Source organism: Dromiciops gliroides, chromosome 2, assembly GCF_019393635.1.
Source record: "Dromiciops gliroides isolate mDroGli1 chromosome 2, mDroGli1.pri, whole genome shotgun sequence".
Lineage (NCBI taxonomy): Eukaryota > Metazoa > Chordata > Mammalia > Microbiotheria > Microbiotheriidae > Dromiciops > Dromiciops gliroides.
Window position 1 is genome coordinate 438562875 of NC_057862.1, and position 20579 is coordinate 438583453.

Sequence of the window (20579 nt, forward strand, 5' to 3'; positions counted from 1 at the left end):
CCCCAATTGCCTCACCAAAGAAAAAAGAAAAAAAAAGAAAGAAAAAGGACTTGATTTAAATCTCTGGGAAATCCAAACCAATTACATGCCAAGGAAGATGACTATCATGGGACTGGGGAGAAGAGATTATCCAGTTAGATGTGGGGAACACTAATTCAGGAAAAGAGTAACCGTAAAGACACTCATAAAGACACTTACCACATTGTGAGCTTCATCAAAGATCACGACTGTCCCTTTAAGGTCAATGTTGTGTGCCCTTCGTGTCTGCAAAAGAAAAGTTAAGGAAAGAGAATGTACGAGGGTGGAGGTAGATGAAACAGAAACTAAGCTCAGCCATATGGAGTTGTAAAAAGCTTCTCTGGGAAAAAAGTATATTGAAATGGTTTGGACTGACCAGTCTTTCAGAATAAATGGTATTTGCTTTGGGGGAGCAGAAAAAATGAGAGAAAACTGCCAAGCCTGAAGCTTCTCGCATGAACTCAAGAGGCAGGCCCATGCCGAGGAGACTTCCAGAAGCACATCACACACTTTGTGCCTGGAGCAAGTACTCTGGCTTCTCCTAGCTGCCTTCTTTTGCATCCGTCTGCTACCAGAGGATGGCAGGATTTTCCCCTCTTGTGCTCTTAGTGAAAACAAAGTTTCAGAACATACTGGCCCAAGTGATGCAAAAGTTTCCTTTCTGCTTAGGTATCAAGTGACCACAATCTTTTTTGACAAAAAATTATACATACATACATATATATATATATATATATATGAAAATGTACAGGAATGCTCTAGAAAAGGACCTTTCCCAATAGCTTGGCACTCTTCACAACGCCACAAAATGATTGATCTACAACTTCAGTATATTTCAGCCTCTGTTTAACACAGTCCTGGGCTCCTGGCAAATAGTAAAGTCTGAGCGGATCTTGATCTATTGCTGCTCTCAGAGGGTTTCAGAGTTTTTATTCTTGTCCTGTTTTTTGTGGCAGTGAAGGCACAAAGTACCCTAACCCAACCAATGCATTTTGCCAAGGCAAAATGTGTACCTGAAGTATCCCTTCTTTGACCTTTTACACTAGGCTTAAGTCACTACAAGTCAATAAGGAAATAAGTATGAATACAAATAATGAATCATCATTACCTTGGAGTCCAACAGATAATTGTATGGCATAAAAATGATGTCTGCTTGCTGCTTTAGTGTCCGAGATAAATAATATGGGCAGACTCTGTTTTAAAATGAAAGAACAGGGAATCAGATACTAAGACCACTCATAGAAACATGAGAATGCACTTTCCTTTCTTGATTACACTCACACTCAAGGGTTTCTCAGTAGAAAGGAGTAGGGATTGGATGTGTGAACTGGACTGACCTCTTGAATGAGGAAACTCCCTCTATAAGTATACTTTCTCTGCAACTTAAAAAGTTTCCTAGAGCAGAGCTTCTTATACTTTTTCCACTTGCGATCTCTTTTCACCCAAGAAATTTTCACTCTACCTGGGGTATTTAGGTACATAAAATATGCATACATAGCCTTTAACTGTGGCCAAATTTTTCACAACCTCCACATTCAGTTACTTGACCCCATATGGGGTGGAGACCCAGTTTAAGAAGCTTTGTCCTGGAGCACAGGAGAGGCTGTGACATTCTCAATGGACAGAATGGGCACATTAGTCTTGAAGACAGAAGGCTGACAGGAGGGGACAAAAGCCCAACTCATAGGTGCTTCTACATGTCAAAAGATCATATAAAGGAAAACTGGAAAGTCATATAGATCAAAAGTAACATTTTGTTTTTCTTTAATAGGGATCCAGGAACAACACTGCACTTCCCATTGTGTCTGAAGGGTTCAATGTAATCAGGTAACATTGATCTCTGGCTAATAATCCCCTATGTTGCTTCTTGAGATAGCTAAGAGTCCACAAATAAAAGCAGGTACCACCAGGACTGACTACTTAATAACAAAAAGGATTTAGCTGGGTCCCACATATTGAAAAGTCCCACTGTACTCAGGGCCATTAGCAAAAACTGGAATAGGATAAGAACCAGCAGGGGTCTGGGCTATAAGTTGAAAGGGCCTCTTAGAAGAGTCAGGAGGGAGCCCACACAATTCCACTGGCTCCTCTCTGACAACTTCTGATTACTGTTTCAAATTCTCATTATCCACAATAATGCCAACCACATGCCTCATACAAATAAGACCCTGTGGTGGTTAGTAGGAACTGTGTGAAGGCTCTGCTTGTCACAAAAGCTGAGCAGGGAAGGGAAGACAGGAGCAAAGGCGGTTGGTTCTTACTTGTGCTTGTTTCCATTTTTAACCAAATCTTCAATATCCAGGATAGGAGTGACCAGCTCCTTCTCTGTGCTCTTCTCTGTGAGAATACAGCCAAGAATGAATAAACGTCTACTTTTCACATAAAGGTTTCATGAGTTCTCAAGTCAATCCTCAAGCCCCAAGGACACATATCATTCTATAAACTGGGGAGTAGTACTTAGGGCAAAAATATAATACCTGGCACATTGCAGACTGTCAGCACAATTATAACTCCTTTGGGGAAGTCTCAGGAGCATCCGTGAAAGTCAATCAGAACAAAGAACAGACACACCCTATATCTTAGCATGAGTCCTCCCATCCTAGGCTTTATATCTATACCAAAATTCACAGCTAGATGCTAAGCAGGTTCCAGAGAGGACACAAAGACAATCTTTTCCCAGGATACCAATACAAATAGTGGAGCCAGCTGTTTCTCGCCTCCATCCCCAGGACAAAATGCCTGGAGCCAAAGCCTGATGAGGCAAGAATACCAAAAGAAGTCAAAATGAGCTGAGCAGTATTACCCACTGGCTTTGGTCTTATTTAGTCTTAAGAGACAGAGTAGACCACAGAAAAGTAGCTCACTCAGAGATTCTTGGAGGGTAAAAAACCTATCTTTTTCCTTGTTACCATCCCTCACTCAGGTAGCCAGGTGGCTCAGTGGACAAAATGACAGGCCTGGAGTCAGGTAGACTCATCTTCATGAATTCAAATCTGGCCTCAGACACCAGCTGTATGACCCTGAACCCTGTTTGCCTCAGTTTCCTCATCTGTAAAATGGAGAAGGACCACTCCATTATCTTAGCCAAAAAAAACAACCAAATAGGGTCACACAGAATTGGACACATCTGAAAAACAACTGAAAATCCTTCACTCTATCTGACAGATAACCTTTACCTCCTTTTCAGACTATCAAGGAGACAGCAGTTGCAATGGACTCTTGTTCTTGCATAATCTCAGTTCAAGCAAATCTCTAGAGACAGTCCTCAGTAAGAATGAGCTGTTAGGCTGCAATATGGAGATAATTCACTTCTTGATTTGTCCTCTCCTATCAATTAGTATAAATTCTGGTGTCTTTAAACATAAAAACAAAGTTGGGGGCAGCTAGGTGGCGCAGTGGATAGAGCACCAGCTCTGGATTCAGGAGTACCTGAGTTCAAATCTGGCCTCAGACACTTAACACTTACTAGCTGTGTGACCCTGGGCAAGTCACTTAATCCCAATTGCCTCACAAAACAAAAAACAAAACAACAACCAAAGTCAAGCTCAGAAGCAATACAGCACAGAAGAGTTTAAGGAATAATCAAAATCTGCCACTTTAACCAGAGCTAAAGGGATCAGTGAGATGAGGTTAACTGCAAAGTAGTGTGAGGACGGATAAGCTCCCTACTGTCCAAAGCCTAAGTATTGAATGTATTATGGAACAAACCCAGAGATACAAAAGGGACCTGAGGGGGACCAATCCACCACAGAGGAACAGCCTTGCCATGTGGAGAATGAAGAAACTAAAGGCCTAATGACATGAAGAACAAGGGCAGGGGGAGGTGGGGGGAAGCCCAGGAAGGGTCAACCCAATGGAGATCCAGCTGGTCTAAGAAAAGGGACACACAAAAATCAGGGTAGAAAAGTGCAGAACAAATCTTAGAAAAATTTTGCAGTGTATTGAGATTGATTAGATTATGTAGTCATTTCATATAGTTTGCGGGGGCAGTGGTAGGGTAGCGCATGTGCATGTGTGTGTGCCTGTGTGTACCAGGACTTGATCGAATATAGTGATGAGATAAGAAGGCTGTTTCAGTGCCCCAGACCCTGCTATCTTTACTCTCACCTTCCTCTACCATAGCCAATAGGTGGTGATCATCCCAGGCCAAGTGCAGGATCAAAAATTCTGAACTGAGAAAGCTCTATGTCTGGGAGGATGGTGGTGTGGTAAGCTGCCTGATTATATATCTGATTGCTTGCCATCTTGGGGAGGGGGGAGGGAAGGGAGAAAAATTTGGAACCCAAATCTTACAAAAATAAATGTTGAGGGTATAACGATTGGAATGACACCACCTGCTGGAGACTTACTGCAGGACACTCTGCCATGAGGAGAAGGCATCTGAGGGCAAGACATGCGGCTCTCTGGCATCAGGAAGTGACATTTGCTTGTGGGAGAAAGAAGGGGCAAGGCTGGAGCTCTCGCTCTCTTTCGTCAGGACTCTGGTTGAGAGTGGAGCTAGGAATGCTCTCTCCCCTTTAATAGATAGATGAATCTAAGCCTCTCTCTCTCTTTACCAAATTCTTATTCTCCTTAATAAATGCTTAAAAGTCTAACTCTTGCTAAAGCTTATAATTTATTGGTGACCACTCATTAGATATTTTAGACAGACTAGCTAGAATTTTAGCCCCTTACAAGGGGCAGCTAGGTGGCATAGTGGATAAAGCACCGGCCCTGGATTCAGGAGGACCTGAGTTCAAATCTGGTCTTAAACACTTGATACTTACTAGCTGTGTGATCCTGGGCAAGTCACTTAACCCCAATTGTCTCACCAAAAAAAAAAAAAAGAATGTTGAAAACAATCTTTACATGTAATTGAAAAAAAATACTAAAAAAAAAAGTCAGTTCTTTCTGATTGCAATAGAAATCAAGCATCAAAACAAGCTGCCAGGGGTTCAAGGTGAAAAGCCTCATTGTAAGCATATGAAACACAACTTCCAAGTCACTCAAGGCCCTTTGGTGGGGGCTGGCAATTAGTCTCAAGAAGGTACCAACATATAGAGGGTACATTAAGCAGACTATTTGATCTTTTTTTTTGAGAAGTCCTTAGACAGACCGAGCCTTTTAAAAGAACAGTACTTCCATCAGAAATGTGGCATAGACTTTCCAGGTTGTTTCCTTGCCACAACAGGAGCTAGTATTTACACCAGTGAGTTCCCTGGTTTGGTTCACTCCAACTTGATTCATTCTTAATTTCAATTACAAGAATAAGCAAACACCTATAAGTTCTTACATGAGGCCTGCTCTCACTGAAGAACCAAGCCCTCTGCTCCTCCAAAGCATGATGGGCCCAAAACATCTCTAAGGCTCCCAGAATAAGGAGACAAGCGAAAGGCAGAGACCAGACGGAGAGAGGAGAGAAGGTATCCATTCAGTAACACCATAGCAACAGCAGCAGCCAATTGGCATGCTGTGTACTAGAGCTCAGCCAGAGACCAAAGCAAAGCCTTCCTATTAAGAGTCATTATTTAACCCTGGTTGGCAAACTCCCCGGAGTACACTTCTTTCCCTTTATAATTTAAGATCAACTAATCAAAGAAGCAGTTAAAACAGGGGCAAGAAGAAGGGCCATTTTCTAAAAATCCTAAAATCATAGGAGTTAACACCTAATACTGCTTGCTGGCAGTATCTCTCCAACCTGGCAAGGAATAGAAGAATTGAATGTGACCTTCCTTGTTCCAAATCACTCACTATTGCCGTGGCCTGAGATAGTTTAGATGGCTTGTATATGTGAATGTGAGCTAGAATGTGGGAGTGTTTCTATAGTACCAGAACATTCAGACCTTGGGCACCAAGCTTGCTTCAACAAAACAGACTCACTGGGAGGTATCTTCAATAAGAAGCTTAACATTTAAGAATGGAGCCAAAGGGGCCAAGACCAGGAACACCATGGTCTATATTACAGTCCTCTTGCCAACCCTAAAAGCCTCTGTTTTCACTCTAGAAATCTCAAGTGATTTGTAAAAACAAACCCAGGTCCAACTGGTCAAATCCAAGCTGTTAGGCAGTTAAGAAGAAAGAGGTGATTGACTATAGAGGACCAAGAGGAAAGAATCCACCACATAAAGATGTCATAAAAAGTTTAAAGGAGGGGGGCAGCTAGGTGGTGCAGTGGATAAAATACTGGCCTTGGATTCAGGAGTTCAAATCTGGCCTCAGACACTTGACAATTACTAGCTGTGTGACCCTGGGCAAGTCACTTAACCCTCACTGTCCCACCAAAAAAAAAAAAAAGTTTAAAGGAGTCAGGGTGAAATTAGTTGCAACAGGAGAAATAAGCAAATGAAGAGCTAAGGAGAAGATATAAAGAATTATAAAAGAAATTAAAAGATAAAAATCCTCTTGCAACATGCAACTAGTGTCTGTCAGCCTAAACAATTCATGCTCTTGGAGCAGGGGGTTGGAAAAATGGAGAAGAGAGGCAATGCAGATCTAAGCCTCCCTTCTCAGGACATGCTCCTCCTTTCTTAATTTCATAATTTCAAGTGCTAGATATGCTGGGTGAGGACTAGAGTCACCAAGGCTTGAACCATTCATGGGTACCTTACAGAAAAGCAGCCTCAGCCTGCATTACTGACAGCTGCAGGGGGTTCTTTAGGAAGGTTCCTCAACAGATGCAGAAAGGTCACATGGCAGAAGAACCCATTTCTTTGTGCCTTTGACTTAGACCTTTCTAGTTCCTTATATTCCCAATTTATCTTTCAAGAGATTGAATAGAAAGCTAAACAATTCTCTGATGCTCATTGATCCCTCCCCTCCCCTTTCCCTTTCCACACAGTTGTCTCTTTTCCTATCAGCACCTGCATCTTCTTTGGCTGTTTCCACTGTATCTGTTCTGTGCTGACTTCTGCATGCACTGAAATCTGTTATTTACATTTCCAACAACTGACTCAGCTGACTCATGCCCTGCCCCATTCCACCCTTTCTGGTCTTCAGCCAACACTGCTGATGCCAGGCAGCTTCCCAGAAAGCTGAGAGGCTGGCTTTCCTATGCAGCGGCCCAGAGCTTAAGCACAGAGCATGATGCCCCTGGCGCAGCAAAGACTTTTAGATTTATGACTGTCAATGATTTTTTTTTCTGCCTAGTAACAGAAAGTCTGGATGGAGCTGGTCAGGCATCAAGAGAAGTAAATGTCAAGGAATCAGGCAAAAGAAAGGTGGCTAGGGGGCAACTAGGTGGCACAGTGGATAAAGTACTGGCCCTGGATTCAGGAAGACCTAAGTTCAAATCTGACCTCAGACACTTGACACTAGCTGTGTGACACTGGGCAAGTCACTTAACCCTCATTGCCCCACCAAAAAAAAAAAAAAGAAAAAAGGTGGCTATATGCTTTCTCCAGCTGGCCTTCCCATAACCACTTCTGCGGATGGTGACCCAGAGGCAATGACTCCCAGGGGATGAGGTCTCTATAGATTCCTTTAGCTGATTGGAGGGGGCATTCCTGGAAGCCTTGATGCCATCTAGGCCAGCCACAATAGGTAGAAAGTAGAGTTATCCTAGTGAGGACTTGTAACGATTGGAATGATGCCACCTGCTGGAGACTTACTATAGAAGAGTTCTGCCCATGAAGCGAAGGTCTTTGAGGGCAAGACCAGGAGTCTTTTCTTTGGAAAAGAAAGTGACGTGGGCTAGTGGGAGGAGGAAGGAAGAGACTGAGGCTCCTTTCCTGAGGATGCTGGTGGAGAGGGGAGCTAGAAATGTGCTCTCCCTTTAATAGATATGAATCTAGGCCTTTTCTTCTCTCTTTACCAAACTCTTATTCTCCTTAATAAATGCTTAAAAGTCTAACTCTTGCTAAAGCTTATAATTTATTGGCAACCACTCATTAGATATTTTAGACAGTTTAGCTAGAATTTTAGCCCTTAACAGACTACTGAGAGCTTTGGAGCCAAGGCCTTTCCTGAACTACATGAAGGCCTAAGACAGTCCATTTACTCTGGGTGCTGTGGTTTCCTCAGCCAAAGGCCTAGTATAGGCCTTCCAGGGAAGTTGTGAAGAGAATTAAGAAACACCAGGGAGCATATATCCAGAGCTCCTGCGGAGAAGCTATTTAATTCTAGGCCACAGTCTGCAGTTTTCAGCACAGTATCAAAAACTGTCAGCAACCTTTTGAGAACTAGCAATTCTTAACCAGGAAAAGCATTCACTGGGGATTCCAGCTCCTTTCCTTCTCCCTCCTGTGGGTTTTCTTATGAACAATATCACCATGTAGACTAGGGCCAGAAGAGTAGACTTAAGGAAGGGAGGAGAGAGGGGAAGAAGAGAGGTGGAGCTTCCCAACCAATCCTTCTCAAGAGCATCTTTAGCACATGTTGCACAGTGGTTTCCCTTTGCCAATTTTTCTTGTTTTGGTTTTATTTTTTTGGTGGTAGTGGTGGTGGGGTGGGGGTTGCAGGGCAATGAGGGTTAAGTGACTTGCCCAGGGTCACACAGCTAGTAAGTGTCAAGTGTCTGAGGCTGGATTTGAACTCAGGTCCTCCTGAATCCAGAGCCAGTGTTCCCTCCACTGCGCCACCTAGCTGCCCCTATCACTGTGCTCTTCCATCATTCCCCCTCCCTCCCTCTGTTCTACTAGTCCACCACCCGTTTGCTGGCTTCACTTTCCTCTTCTGACAATAAATCAATCAATGCACAATGGTGCCTATGTGTCAGGCACCATGCCAAATTCTGGGGATACAAAAAGAAGCAAAACATAGAGATGACTGGTAGCTTTGCTGAGAACAGTTTTGGTAACTAGACTGTAAAGTTAAAGAGACTGTAAAGAGAGTGAGAGAAAGTGGAGGCACCTACTGTAGTTGGACTTTCTGAGGACTTGCCTACAAAGGGCAGAAGAGATAAAGGATGATAGCAGGAATGGAAGGATTGAGTGAGGGGTTTTTCCAGGATGGGAAAAGCATGGGCATTTCATTTTAGGAAACAGTGAATGGACCAGTATACAGGGAGAGACTGAAAATAATTGATAAAGTCTGGATGACAGAGGGGGCAATCTGCTGGAGGAGACAAATGAAATAGGATTGCGCGAACAGGTAAAGGGGTGAGCCTTGGTAAGAAATAAGGTAGCTAAGGGGGCAGCTAGGTGGCACAGTGGATAAAACATTGGCCCTGGATTCAGGAGGACCTGAGTTCAAATCTGGCCTCAGACACTTGACACTTACTAGCTGTATGACCCTGGGCAAGTCACTTAACCCTCACTGCCCTGCCCAAAAAAACCCCAAAACAGTAAAGGAGCTAAGTGGCAAGGTAGATAAGTACACTCGACTTAGAATCAGGAAATCCTGAGTTCAAATCCAGCCCTAATAGTTGTGTGACCCTGGGCAAATTACTTAACCTATTGTAGAAGCTGTGGAAAAATTGGAACACTAATGCATTGTTGGTGGAACTGAACTGATCCAACCATTCTGGAGAGCAATTTGGAACTATGCCCAAAAGACTAGAAAGCTATGCATACCCTTTGACCCAGCAATACTACTATTAGGTCTTTTCCCCAAAGAGATCATAAAAAAGAGAAAAGAACCCACATGTACAAAAATATTTATAGCTGCTCTTTTTGTGGTGGCAAGGAATTGGAAATTGAAGGGATGCCCATCGATTGGGGAATGGCTGAACAAGTTGAATGTAATGTATGTAAAGTATTAATGTAATGGAATACTATTGTGCTGTAAGAAATGATGAGCAGGCAGATTTCAGAGAAACCTGGAAGGACTTACATGAACTGATGCAGAGTGAGATGAGCAGAACCAGGAGAACATTGTACACAGTATCAACAACATTGTGTGTTGATCAACTGTTATAGACTTGACTCTTCTCAGCAATACAATGGTCCAAGATAGTTCCAAAGGACTCATGATGGAAAATGTTCTCCACATCCAGAAAAAAAAGAACTGTGGAATCTAGATGCAGATTGAACCATATTATTTCTACTTTTTTTCTTTTCCTTTTTGAGGTTTTTTCCCTTTTGCTCTGATTCTTCACAGCATGACCAATTCAGAAATATGTTTAATGTGATTGTACATATATAACCTGTATTAGATTGCTTGACGTCTTGGGGAGAGGGAAAGAAGGGAGGAAGGGAGAAAAATTTGGAACTAGAAATCTTATAAAAACAAATGTTGAAAACTATCTCTACATGTAACTAGATAATAATAAAATACTTTTATGATTAAAAAAAAACAACCCTGAAAACAAAAATTACTTAAACTGTTGGTTCCGTTTTTTCAACTGGAAAAATAGCACCCATCTCCCAAGGTAATATATTGCTGTGAGGATTGAATGACATTATTTGTCATTTCCTGGCATATAGTAGACACTTAATAAATGTTTATTCCCTCCTCCACCCTCAGGGTCTAGATCCCATAATTAACCAGTTTGACAAGCATTGTCCACTCTGGAATCCTCTTGTCCTTCCATTCTGTACACTTTGCAAATCTTTAATCCAATGTTGCCTCCACCATCTACCATTCTAGTATTCCAATTCCTACCTCCCTAGAATGTACTCCACTCAATCAACCTGCTTTTATTACATGCCTACTCTGTGTCAGGCACTCCTTTCTCACACCTATCTCAGGCACTTTAGCTTCCTTCAGAGCTCAGTTCAAATTCCTGTGATCAGGAACCAACTTAACCCTATCCCTGCTCTCTGCCTACCTTCTCAGATTAGCTTGTATTTGCTTCTCTGATTGTATGTCATATACTCCCAATGCAATATAAGCTCTTTGAGCTTTAGTTTATATTTTTCTTAGTATCCTCAATGTCTAATTCATTATGTTTTAGGCACAGAGGGTGCTTAATAAATGTTTAATAAATAAGTTAACTAAAGTTAACTCAATTATTCACTCTGGGTTCTCAACTGCCATGAAAAAATAGAAATTGGCTGGGAAAAAATGGGCTGCTTCTCTTTCAGTGGCCCCTCTCCACCATGTCTGTAATAGTAAAAATTCAAATATCAAAACCACAATGTAATGGCTACCAGCTGTGCTTGATATAAGTCTGCTGAGCTAAAGCTGAGCCTCAGATAACAATCACATTTATTCATGGAAGCTGGGGCCCCAGAGTGAATGATTAAGTCAACTTTAGTTAACCTATTTATTCACAGTGTAACAGCAGGAACAGAACTAGTGGTTTTGTGGTTCTAGTGACACAGGAAGAGGAAAGGATGATGAGCACTAGACTGCTCTCACAAAGGATGCAGCTCAGGAGAAAGTGCTAGACTAGATGGCAGCAGTGAGTCACCAAGAAATCAACCTAACTCCCAGCTAACCCTGAAGACTCTCTTCAGGTCCCAAAGGCCTTGCAAAGACAGACATGGACATTTGAGCTCTAAGAGCTTTTGGGTAAAATAACAGGGCTCTTAAGAGAGATCCCAGTGATAGAACCACCAGCTTTTAATTGGGAAAACCTTTTCTGTATCTAGAGGTTTATTCCCTCTACTTCCTAAAAGATTTAAAACAGCTTGCAGGGTTAAATACATGGAAAACAAGATAAGTGGAAGAGTTTTATCTTTCCCAGTGTTCTAGCCCTTGTGAGGCCACTTGCCATGACTGTGTTTTATCCCCAGTGATGAAAGCAGCTCGCTAAGAATACAAGTGTAATAGAACAAAGTATAATAGGAAATAATAAATATAAATATGCTTGATAAGGCAACCATCCAATTCTGCTTTTGGTTTTTTTGTGGAGTAATGAGGGTTAAGTGACTTGCCCAGGGTCACACAGCTAGTAAGTATCAAGTGTCTGAGACTGGATTTGAACTCAGGTCCTCCTGAATCCAGGGCTGGTGCTTTATCCACTGTGCCACCTAGCTGCCCCCCAACCATCCAATTCTAAAGTTACCAATGAATATCTATTATCTTTTTCTTCTTAAAACCACTTTTTATGTGATGCAGCTTTTGCAACCGTTGCATTAGATTTCTTTGGTAACAAGACACAGTATCTTAAAAGAAGAGAAATAGGATGTTTGGTGTGGCTGCTCCAAGCCTGAAAATACTGACTTGTTCCTTTCTGGTGCATATATGCTCTGGATGTTATCTAGACTATGCAATTGGATAATTCCTCATTGTGCCCTTCTACCTCAGTGGAATAGCTTGCCACTGTACAATGGACCTACATATTGGGTTACTTCAGAGGCACCAGACAGAAAATGATGTATAACCATTTGGGGAGAATATGTAGAATATCAAGGTTTTAAAAGGAAATCCTGTATCCTTTCTAGCACAGGAAAAGCAGCACAACCACAACATTTTTCACATGAGACAGCTGACTTTTTCCTAGCTACAAGTTTATTTCACAAGTCACCTCATCCTCCTGAGTCTGTATCCTCACCTATAAAATGAGAATAAGACTTAAAATACTTACCTAACAGTTGCTATTAGCAAAGTGGCTTAACTTTAGAAAGCCAGATAAATGTGAGTTACTGTTATTAATTCAGCACAACTTGCAAAGGATATTACAGTTCCTTATGTAACAGAATGAGACTCGAGGCCATTTGCTGTTGAGGGAATATGATAAATACCAAACTCCAAGGACTAAAGCTGGCTGCCTAATTCTAGAACCAGCCCAGTAAATAGAACTTGATTCATCACCATCATCAGATGAGGCACTGACCTTGACCATCAAGGATTTGCTTCAAGAAGTCATGTTTTAGATGTACTTTCTCATTGATTTTCTGCTTGTTGAAGCCAGTCTGAATGCCATTGGACAAATAATTTAAAACATGCCAAAATTTCAAGGCAGAATCTAAACCATTCAGTTCATGACAGAAGAATGCTGATATTAAACCATGACAAGGTTTTCACTACTTATATTAGGGCCTACTTGGAATAAATCCCTTGTAGGAATCCCTGAAGAATTAAAAGACAATAATCATTCAAACATACATCTCTGATTATTGTCCCCACATGGCCAAAGGGCAAGTCCCATGAGCTGGATTGCTTACATTGAGGGTCAGCAAAAGAACCCAGGTGTCCTAATTCTTAGTACTTGCCTCCAACCAAGAGAGCATCTACAAGGGAAGTAGTTGACTCCTTGTATATACGCACACTAACAACAAAAGAGAAACATTAGATCATTCTTCCTCAATGCCTCTCCCAAAACAGCCGAGGACATTCCTATTTACCTTCCACATTGTTGTAGAAATGACAAGAGTGAGTTGACACCTTCTTTCGACACATATGGATCTGGAAAATAAAATATATTTGTGTATTCATCTGAAGGCCCAGTGTGCCCAGAAGGCAAAAGAAGAGTTTTGTTACGGAAGATCTGAAAGACAAAAATCAGCTTGGCTGGAGAGACCAGCTGGTCGGGGTGCTGTGCTCCCAATTTTGTTCTTCCTTATTGTAATAGACTGCTGCATTTGATCAGAGCCTATTTACCAGCAGTCATTGGCCAGGAGACTGTCTTGTGGGGAAGTGAATTCCCCATCATGGGACATGTTCGCCAGAGGCTGGATGAATCTTTGTCTGGTTGCTGTTGAGGAGGCTGTGGCTTCAGCCAGAGGTTCAAGGTCATTTCTCTAAGGTTACTTCAGATTCTAAGATTCTAGGGGCAACAACTTCTCCTGGAGTGCCTTCACATCATAGTACCAAAAAAAAGCAGAACAAAGAGAGGTGAGCATGGGTTCCTAACCTCACTCCTATCCAGTTTTAAGACCTGGGAATAAAGATAGTAAGAGCTACTGAAATCTAAGCCCAATACTATCAATTAATCAGCAAACTTATATAATAAATGCTTATTATGTACCAGAATATACAAAGACAAAAATCAAACACTTCCTGCCCTCAAAAAGCTTACAATCTATTGAAAGAATCACGATGCATAAAAGTATACAAAATAAACACAAGGTAATTTTTTTTTTTTTTGGTGAGGGAGTTGGGGCTAAGTGATTTACCCAGGGTCACAGAGCTAGTAATTTTAAGGAAGAGGCACCAGTAGCTAGGGGATCAGGAAAAACCTCAGTCACACACAGAAACAGTCACACCGTTGGTTTCTCCCTCATCCAATGTTCCATTTCCATAATCAAAAACTCTATCATTCTTCTCTCTGATCATTACTTCTTATCACTCCATCTTTCCACATACCTTACTCCTCCTAAACGTATTCTTCACCTGATCATAACCTCCAATCCCTCTACCCCTCAGTACTTTCTCAGGCTCTTACTCCTACTCTGATGTTACTTCCCTTTCTTCACAATCTCAATCCTGTTCTACTCTATTTTATCTTCTACTCCCAAATCCCTTTTCCTCTTCTATTGTCATTTATGCCTCGCCAAGCACCAACTTTACATTATTCCTACTCTCTGCCTCCTCTGCTCTTCTTCATATGTTGCTGAATGGAGCTAGACAAAGAACCAGCTGGAGCCACTACAAATTCAGGTTGTCTTAGCTCAACTGGGCCCTCATTGCAGCAAAGCAAGCCTTTAATTCCTCCCAAAGTGATTCCTTATTCCACTCCTAGGAACCATTCAAACTTTCTCTCTTCAATCCTATTATATCACCTTTCCTCCCTTTTTTCATAACCTCCCCTGGGACTTCTACCTACTTACCCCCAACCCTCAGATAAGGGCTTCACTTCAGACTTTACTGAGAAAATTGAGCCCATTAGTTTGAGGTCCTTCTCTCCATCTCTTCATAAAAAATTCTCTGGGGGGCAGGTAGATGGCGCAGTGGATAAAGCACCGGTCCTGGATTCAGGAGTACCTGAGTTCAAATCTGGCCTCCCATACTTGACACTTACTAGCTTAGTGACCCTGGGCAAGTCACTTGACCCCCATTGCCCTACCAAAAACAAACAAACAAACAAAACCCTCTCTGACATCATCCTCCACTCTCTCCTTTACCCCAAACTCTGATAATGAGATTGATGGCCTTTTTTTCTTGCCAAAGCCAACCTCGATACATGTGCACTTGATCCCATCCCTTGCTGTCTTCTACAGTGCCCTCAAAGTCACCCTCCTGCTAATCTTCAAAACTCCCCTTCTTTACTGATTCCTTCCCTACTGCCTACAAATATGGTCAAGTCTTCCTGATCCTTAAGAAACCTTCATTAGACCTTACCACCCCCTAAAGCTATCATCCCATGTATCTTTCCTCTTTCTTGGCCAAACTACCAGAAAAGTCAGCTTTCCACTCCTCTCACTTCCCTTTTTAACCTCTGAAATCTGGGTTCCAATGTTATCAATTAACTGAAGCTATGTTATTGCCAATGTGAACAAATCCACAAAATTTGATGGTTTCATGTCAATCTGAAGCCTTCTTACCTCTTTATACCATTTCACACTGATGTTCCTTTCCTTCTGGATACGCTTCTTTGGATTTTCAGGACACTGCTCTCTCCTAGATTTTTTCCTACCTCCCTGACTGGTCTTTCTCAGTATCCTTTGCGTGATTATTATCCATATCACACTCTCTAACTGGAAGTACATTCTAAATTCTCTGGCCTGTTTCTTCTCCTCTTTTCCCTTTCCCTTTGGTCTCCCTTTCTCTTCTGTCCATACTCTCTCCCCTGGTGATCACATCAATTCCCATGACATTACTATCTTTCTATAAATGATTTCCAGATCTATATATCCAGCTCAAATCTCTCTGTCCTCAGCTCCAGGTCCAAAACACCAATGCTTAATGGACACTTCAAAATGGATGCCCCATAGACATCTCAAGCTTAATGTGTCCAAACCAGAGCTCATTATCTTTCTCCTCAAACTCAGCCTTTCCCCAAATTTCCCCATTCCGTCATGTCTTTTTGTTTTCCATTCAGTTTCTCATATTCACAATCTCAGCATTACCCCTGACTCCTCACTCTTCCTCACCCCACATTATCATGTTTCTAAATTTCATTGTTTCTATCTCTATAATACCCCACATTTATCCCCTTCTCACTGTTTAAACAGCTACCACTGTAGTTCAATCCCTTATTAACTTTTTTTTTTTGGAGGTGAGGTAATTGGGGTTAAGTGACTTGCCCAAGGTCACACAGCTAGTAGGTATCAAGCATCTGGGGCTGGATTTGAACTCAGGTCCTCCTGAATCCAGGGCCGGTGCTTTATCCACTGGGCCACCTAGCTGCCCCCCCCCTTATTAACTTTTTAAAAAGACTTTTGAATTCTTATCACTTTTTAACATTCATTAAAAAAATTTTGAGTTCCAAATATTCTCTTCCCCCACCCACTGAGGGCTTTTTTTTTCACTTTTTTTTTTTGCTTCATTAACTCTTAACTGAACTATCACAATGGCTACCTTTCTTTCTTTTTTTTTGGTGAGGCAATTAGGGTTAAGTGACTTGCCCAGGGTCACACAGCTATTAAGTGTCAAGTGTCTGAGGTCACATTTGAACTCAGGTCCTCCTGAATCCAGGGCCAGTGCTCTATCCACCACCTAGCTGCCCCAATGGACACCTTTCTTGCCACAATTCTTTCCTCATTTCAATCTGATCTCCAGAGCTGCCAAAAGTGACTTTCCTTGAGCACAGCTCCGCCCATACTATTTCTCTACTCCATAAAGACCAAATAGAAATGCACCAAAACAACCTTTGAGACTCATTATTGCCTCCTTTCCCACACTCTATGACTGAGCCAAACCTGTGTTGTTGGTGTTCCTCACACACAGTACTCTACTATCTGTTCCTGTGGCCACCCTCCATGCCTGGAATTACTCTCTCTTCTAACTCTCAGAATCATCTTTTTCCTTTAAGATTCAGCTTGACTGAGCAACTTTTACACAGAAGCCTTCTTGATCCCCTGAGCAGCTAGTGCCTCCTATCCCAAAATTACTTTATATTTCTTCTGAATAGATATAGATGTGTATGGATTGTCTCCATCAACAGAATGTAAGTTTCTGAGAATAAAGACAGTTTTCATCATCATTAGTTTTTTGCAACTGCAGTGCCTAATACAGTGCTTGGCACATAACAGATATTCAATAAATGCTGACTGATTGATAAAGTGTCATAAGCCTAGAAAAGTAGGCTGGAGCCAGGTCGTGAAAGGCATTAAATGCCAAACAGAAGAGTTTATACTTGATTCTAAATGCAATAAATAGGGTACACCTGGAGTTTATTAAGGGAGGGGACAAACATGGTCAGACTTGTGCTTCAGAAAACTTGCTTTGGCAGCTGGGGGAGGATAGAAATGAGAGAGAAGACTCTTCTGTTGGGCAGCTAAGTTGAGGGCAACACCAATGAGCACAGAAGAATAAAGAAAGTGGCCAATACACATTTGGAAAATACTGCTGAACTTCCCAATGAGTTGTAAACAAATGGAAAGGGCATATCAAGTGGAAGGACTTGAAGATTCACAAAATCCAACATAGAAAATGCCAAGTTCCTACCTGTATGTGGTTACTTTCTATCTTCTTCACTTCAGGGTTGATGCACAGCTGTTCTCTAGAGCCCAGTACACACACCCTTGGCCTAGTTAAAAAATAATGTACAGTTAATAGGAACAAAGAAGAAAGTCCACTAAACAGATTGTAAGTCATGGCTCAGACATAAACCAGACACATACAGAGAAGAAGCATAGACAGGGTAGCTAGCTATAAAGCTATAGGAAGACAAGAAAGTACAGATGGACAGTAGGGCTTTGAAAACCTTAGGCTGAAGTTGTTAGATATTCAAAAAGAAGGGGGCAGCTAGGTGTCACAGTGGATAAAGCACCGACCCTGGATTCAGGAAGACCTAAGTTCGAATCCGGCCTCAGACACTTGATATTTACTAGCTGTGTGACCCTGGGCAAGTCACTTAACCCTCATTGTCCAGCAAAAGAAAACAAACAAAAAATATTCAAAAAGAAAAGCAAACTCTGTATAAGAGAGACCTGGGGGCAGCTAGGTGGCACAGTGGATAGAGCACCGGCCCTGGAGTCAGGAATACCTGAGTTCAAATCCGGCCTCATACACTTGACACTTACTAGCTGTGTGACCTTAGGCAAGTCACTTAACCCCAAATGCCTCACTAAAAAAAAAAAAAAAAAAGAGAGAGAGAGAGAGAGACCTAAAGTTTCATATATAGCAACCTTTTTTTGTTCTACAATGTGTAGGAAACGCCAATTTTATTTGGAGTTTGATAAGTGCAGAATAAAAATGTTTAAAGTTTTTAAAAGCCATATATATATTTGAATGGTTATCATTATTTACATGCAATTACTGAATGGCTCTTTTCCATCTTAAATGGATCACCTTAAATCTTCCTCTAACACAGGCAGTTTTGTTAAAGGAAGAGGAGTCAGTGGGGTTAGATATGGTAGATTTCTTAAGCTGGGTGGAGGCATGGACTGGAGTGAGGAGGCAGAAGAGAAAAAATGATGCTCAAGTATTATATAATAATGACCTCACTTTGCAAGCCTAGTAAGAGGCAGGAGATGAAAGACAGACAAATGAATCTTCCTTTTTGAGTTCTAATCAAAATCCCTACCATCTCCATTTAATAAGTTTTGCGGAGAGCTGCTCCCTCAAGTCCTCAAAGCACAAGAGGCTTGCTCTATTTCCACTGGAGATGGAACCAGAGAACCACAACAAACAAGATCAGGATCATGGAAATTTACAGAGAAGGAACATACATGTTGAACCCTAACCTAAACATCTGAGTTGCTACTTACTCCTAACCTGAGAAAGTGTCTTGAAACATGATGCCAAGCATTCATTTTGGCTCCAAACTGTGAGAAAATAATTATAATGGATTTGTGTGTGTGGGTGTCGGGGAGGTGAACCCAGAGATCAGTTCCTCAGTCCTTTCTCTCCCCCACTCCAGAAGGTTCAGATCTTGACCGGGACAAACCCAAGGGAACAAAAGAAATGGAGATTGATTCTTCTGCCTAGCTCAGTGAACAGATGGGATCAAACCACAACCAGATAATAGACCTTGCCTTAAGGAACTTGAGTGAGGGTCTTTCCCTGATGTCATCTGTAGAGTTCATTTTAATGTAGACCACCCTCAAGTCATGCCAACCAATGGAATTGAATGATGCTAACCAATTAGCTTGGATCAATGCCTCTATCAAAAGAGAATAAAAACTCTTGGCAAAGTCCATGAGCTCTCTCTGGATGAGCTCTCTCCTCTTGGCTTCCCCTCTTAGGACAGTGTAAGTTTTGTAGGTCTTCTGAACTCTCCGTGAGACCACATGCTTTTCTCCTGCTGAAGCTCTCTCTCTGCTTTCTGCCAAATGCTTACTGCCAAAACTGGTGCAATAGCAATTAATTTAGAAAACACAGTTCTAGCTTAATTTTAAAAACACAAAACTTTCAACTCATTAAAGAAAATAAGGGTAGATAGATTAGCCTACACTCCTCTAACTCAGGAGAAATGAATTGAGATGAGCAAGAAGATAAAGTAGAATGCATACAACCCCAAAACAAAATCATTTCTCAAAAGAAAATGGCATTCAATACTGAAATTCAAAAAACAGATTAAAAATTCATCCATCACTGGGGACTAACTATAATGGTTCAGCTCTTTAGAAAATAAGACCTTCTTTTTTCCTACACAAGACTGTATCTATTGTATTCTTATGTTTATTGATATACCCACCTGTAAGTAGTGTTCCTTAACTCACTAATGACCTGAGTGAGCTGAGAATGGGTTCTGGAGGCATAAATGATCTTGGGAATATCGGTGTAATAGGCTGACAAAGTGTGGAATCAAGGCAGAGGAAGCAAAAACAAAATAATTACACAAGGAATAGTCTAAGATAACACATTTATTTTTCATAAAATTAGCATTCAGATAACAACTCCCTCTCCCTCATAGACAGTGGAGAATTTTACAACCTAAGATAATCTTCTCTTAGAAATGAGATAAGTAGATGGTTTGACTACCATAAAAGGTTCTAACCCCAGGTTTAAATTTAGAAAGGGTAGTGAGAAACAAGACAGCCAGAAATACTCTCATATCCCTTTTGTTCAAAAGGTAGGGGCAGCTAGGTGGCAAAGTGGATAGTGCACTAACTGGCCCTGAGGTTAGGGGGACCTGAGTTCAAAAGATAGAGAATGGGAGAACATGCATCTCAGTCCTGAATCTCCTTCATTTCTTCTCTAGCTTGGGCTATCAGATGATATTCCCTGACAAAGGGTAGTGGAGGCAAGGGGAGGTAGTACCTGTGGTATCTCCATCTGTGGCAGCATTGCCCCATGATGACATTGGTCTGTCAGGAAAGAGCTCCACCCCTTGCATCCTCTCGGCGATCTTTCGGGCAGTGATTGTGTCTTTAAAGTGCTCCCGCCAAGCCAGAGTGGTACAAAGAAGGCAAAGTGTCTTCCCTGTTCCTGTGGGGCTCTCGAGAATGCCATTCACCTTCTGAAGACCAGGGAAATGAGGAAATGGCAAAAAGGTCAATTCAGAGGGGCCATGTTCATCACAGAGGCAGAACAGTATCTGCATTTCCCCTCATATTCATGACACTTTAAAGTTTACAAAGCACTTTCCTCACAACATCCTTAATAGATAGGCATGCAACAGTTAGGCATTTATTTTACAAATGAAACTGAGGTTCAGTGAGGTTAGGTGACATGCCCACAACCACATACATATCTTGAAAGAGTAGGAA

The 20579-nt window shown here is 41.6% G+C and overlaps 1 protein-coding gene across 1 annotated transcript in view; it reads right to left on the reverse strand.

Moving 5' to 3' along the window:
• The window catches only part of RTEL1 (regulator of telomere elongation helicase 1), a 100081-nt gene that overhangs the window by 73088 nt on the left and 6414 nt on the right, over positions 1-20579 (reverse strand). Inside the window, 7 exon segments of the mRNA XM_043980203.1 lie at positions 199-264; positions 1127-1211; positions 2280-2355; positions 13167-13227; positions 17371-17452; positions 19565-19658; positions 20131-20329. Coding sequence (XP_043836138.1) covers positions 199-264; positions 1127-1211; positions 2280-2355; positions 13167-13227; positions 17371-17452; positions 19565-19658; positions 20131-20329 — 663 coding nt within the window.